Below are 2,906 nucleotides of genomic sequence, written 5' to 3'. Positions count from 1 at the left end.
CTTATACCCCTTCCTTTTATTTCTTTAATTACACAAAAAATTACATTTTTAGAGGAAAAAATGGAAAAAATTACATTTTTAAAAGAAAAAATGACCCTAACCGCCCTCTCAGAGAGGGCTACAGGCGCCTAGTTTTACAAATTTTTCTGCAGGGAATCTATTTATTTAAATTTTTAATAAAAAAAATAAAAATAAAAAAACTCGTATTTTACCTGGAGCACGAGGAGAGAGAGAGGGTGAAGAGAGCCGAACGAACTTGTACTACTGTCTCCCTCCGAACGTCTGCTTCCTTTCCTCTCCAAAACCTCGGATTTGAACCAAACTCTGTCGAGATTGCTACATATGAGTGTGATTGAGTAACACCCGACACCGAAGAAAACCCTCTGGGAAGCAAAACTCCGCCGCCGATCTCCATGGACAGTAAACTTCGTTGATTTCAGTCAATTGAGACGTAACAAGTGTCAACTAATAGTTGTCTCCGCAAATTGTAAACATGTCTGCTTGCTTGCAGTTTTGATACATGTCGTCAAGATGAAAGACAAAATATTCCTCGCAGTTCTAGTTCGAGTGGTCAGAGCCTTGGCTGAACGAGTTCATTCATTCAGCACGTCCAACAGAACGGGCTCTGCGCCTTGAACGCGTCCACGACCCCGGCAATGGACCCGGCCGCAGCTGAAACGGACACGACAAGGCACCCGGCACTGAGCGACTGTAGGAGCACCCACCGCGCACTACCCCGCGCCACCCCACGCTGCGCGATGAACATCTCCACCGGGAAGTACACGGTGAGCGGCCAGAAGGAGACCGCCCCGATGAGCCCCACCACGGAGCCGAAGAAGGGCAACATCATGGCCACGGCGGTGGTCACGCACACATACGCCGTGCGCCAGGCCAGCTGGATCGGGCTCACGGTGAACGCCACTGGCCCCACGTGGACGTCCCTCGCGCGGACGAGCGCGCTTCTGGGCCACGCGGCGGCGGCCCGCCGCTCGACGTACGCGAAGACCGGCTGTGTCATCACCTGGTACGTGCCGACAAGGTGCACAACAACGGCGGCGTTGGCGACGTCGAGCAGCCAGAAGGGCTCGTAGAATCCAAAGCCCGTGAGGAGGTTGTCCGGCGCATCGCCGCCGAACGCCGCATAGCCCACGCACCCACACAGCAGGTAGATCACCGTCGTCACCGCCACGCTCACCGCCGTCGCCTTCTTCATCACCTTAGCCTCCGATGGGGGCGGTGCCTTTATCGTGTCCTGAACGGAAGAAGGCAGCGGACACGCACGTACAGTACGTAGGCAACAAAAAAAAAAAACCATTGTCCATCTGTCAAGCAAAGAGATCAGACAGAGCAATCAGTGGTCACAGCTGAAGACATGCCTGGATCTCGAGCAGGATGATGGAGAAGCCGTAGGCGAACGCGATGTTCCCGAATGCCTGAAGGCTGCGCCAGACCTTCTGCATCGTGGTAACACCGGCGCCGGCACTGATGACGCCGGTGAGGCTGCCCTTGAGTCCTCTGTTTGCTGTAATTATCGCAAACTTCAGCTCTTACTTTTTAGATAAAGGAAAGGTCCCAGCCTCTGCACAGCTTGGTTCATTATTACACCAAAAATTACGCTCCACATTTCCACATGTCTGAACGCCCACGGCTCCACGTACCTACGATCTGCGCGACGCCTAGGGAGATGCCCATAGTGGAGTAGGAGAAGGACATGATGGCCGCAACGGTGGAGAGCCACCATACCTTATCCAGGTCGGGGATCTGCGAGAAGACGATCTGCATGAGGCCGTAGATGGCAATGTACGGGCTGGTCGAGGCATGGCACGGGTCCTTGTGCCCTCTCTCATGGAAGCACCCCGCCCTCTTGATCGCCCTGCTCAAATAGCACGGACACATAACAAAACTGCTCATGTTTCCGTGGAGGCGTGACACGGCCATGACGAGTGCGGTTTGGGTTCTACCGCATGCTGACGGAGGCGGCAATGGTCACCCCGATTCCGATCCCGAAGAGGTTGGACATCTGGATGAAGCTGCAGAGCCTCTCCTTGGAGCCACCCAGGGTGGCGCGGACGGCGTCGATGTAGGTGCGGTTGCGCAGGCCGAACACGGGGTCGCCGGACCGGTAGCACTCGGCGAGGAGGGTGGAGGTGTAGTAGATGACGGCGGCGAAGAGCACCATCACGGTGGGGCCGGCCGCCCAGCCCAGCTGCGCGACACCCCACGCGAGCGATAGCACGCCGGAGCCGATCACTGCCGTGATGATGTGCGCGCTGGCAGTCCAAACCGTGCCCGTGCGCAGGGGCCGGCCATCGTCGTCGACGGGTTGCTTGGGCAGCTCCGTGTGGCCGTGATCGTGGTCGCCGGCGGCGCCCAGCTCCACCTCCACGCCGCGCGCGTCAAGGCGCGCTATGGTGTAGGACATGGCCTGAGACGCTAGTTTTGTGAGAAAACGGGAAGCGGATGAGAACAAGTGTCAAACAATTGTTGGATTCAAGCTAAGCACTGAGAATTTGAAAGGCTTAAAGCTTGGAGAGTTTTAATTTGATGGTAGTGAGTATTTATGAAGCAAAAAAAAAGCGAGACCATGCTTATAGTACACAATTAATTGTTTCCCACCAAACAAGTGGGGTGATACTTTCTACATGTCACCAAACTTAACCACAATTGACAAGAATGACACCACTGATAGGTCGGTCAAACCAACATTTGTTCGTCCTGCCAAATATGAAACCACAACGACTTTAATAGATCGTTTACGATGACCTGAAACCAATCGAGAATTTTTTTTTTCAAACGGATGACATGAGAGTTGCAGTTATATATTAGAAGGAATAAAATCCAGGAAAAAATAAAGTTCATTTCTCCCATACCAACTGGAGCTAGAGACAGAAATACTCTCTAAAAAT

At 53.3% G+C, this 2,906-nt stretch overlaps 1 protein-coding gene across 1 annotated transcript; it reads right to left on the bottom strand.

Moving 5' to 3' along the window:
* Positions 1 to 404: 404 nt before the first annotated feature.
* LOC133898373 (amino acid permease 3-like) lies at positions 405 to 2,698 on the bottom strand. Its single transcript, XM_062339046.1, has 4 exons — positions 1,962 to 2,698; positions 1,659 to 1,873; positions 1,377 to 1,522; positions 405 to 1,252 (listed from the first exon to the last, which is right to left on the bottom strand). The coding sequence occupies exons 1-4, from the start codon at positions 2,420 to 2,422 to the stop codon at positions 602 to 604; spliced, it is 1,473 nt and encodes a 490-aa protein (XP_062195030.1). The 5' UTR covers positions 2,423 to 2,698; the 3' UTR covers positions 405 to 601.
* Positions 2,699 to 2,906: the final 208 nt, after the last annotated feature.

The sequence above is a fragment of the Phragmites australis genome, chromosome 18 (genome assembly GCF_958298935.1).
Source record: "Phragmites australis chromosome 18, lpPhrAust1.1, whole genome shotgun sequence".
Taxonomy (NCBI): domain Eukaryota; kingdom Viridiplantae; phylum Streptophyta; class Magnoliopsida; order Poales; family Poaceae; genus Phragmites; species Phragmites australis.
This window is presented reverse-complemented; position numbering and strand designations above follow the sequence as displayed.

What these genes read in the sequence shown, in the direction of transcription:
- LOC133898373 (XM_062339046.1), bottom strand. Translation starts at nt 2,422, where the DNA reads ATGTCCTACACCATAGCGCGCCTTGACGCGCGCGGCGTGGAGGTGGAG. An exon ending in AGGCGTCGCGCAGATCGTAG is followed by an intron (nt 1,523 to 1,658) that starts GTACGTGGAGCC and finishes CGATAATTACAG; the next exon opens with CAAACAGAGGACTCAAGGGC. An exon ending in TCATCCTGCTCGAGATCCAG is followed by an intron (nt 1,253 to 1,376) that starts GCATGTCTTCAG and finishes TCTTCCGTTCAG; the next exon opens with GACACGATAAAGGCACCGCC.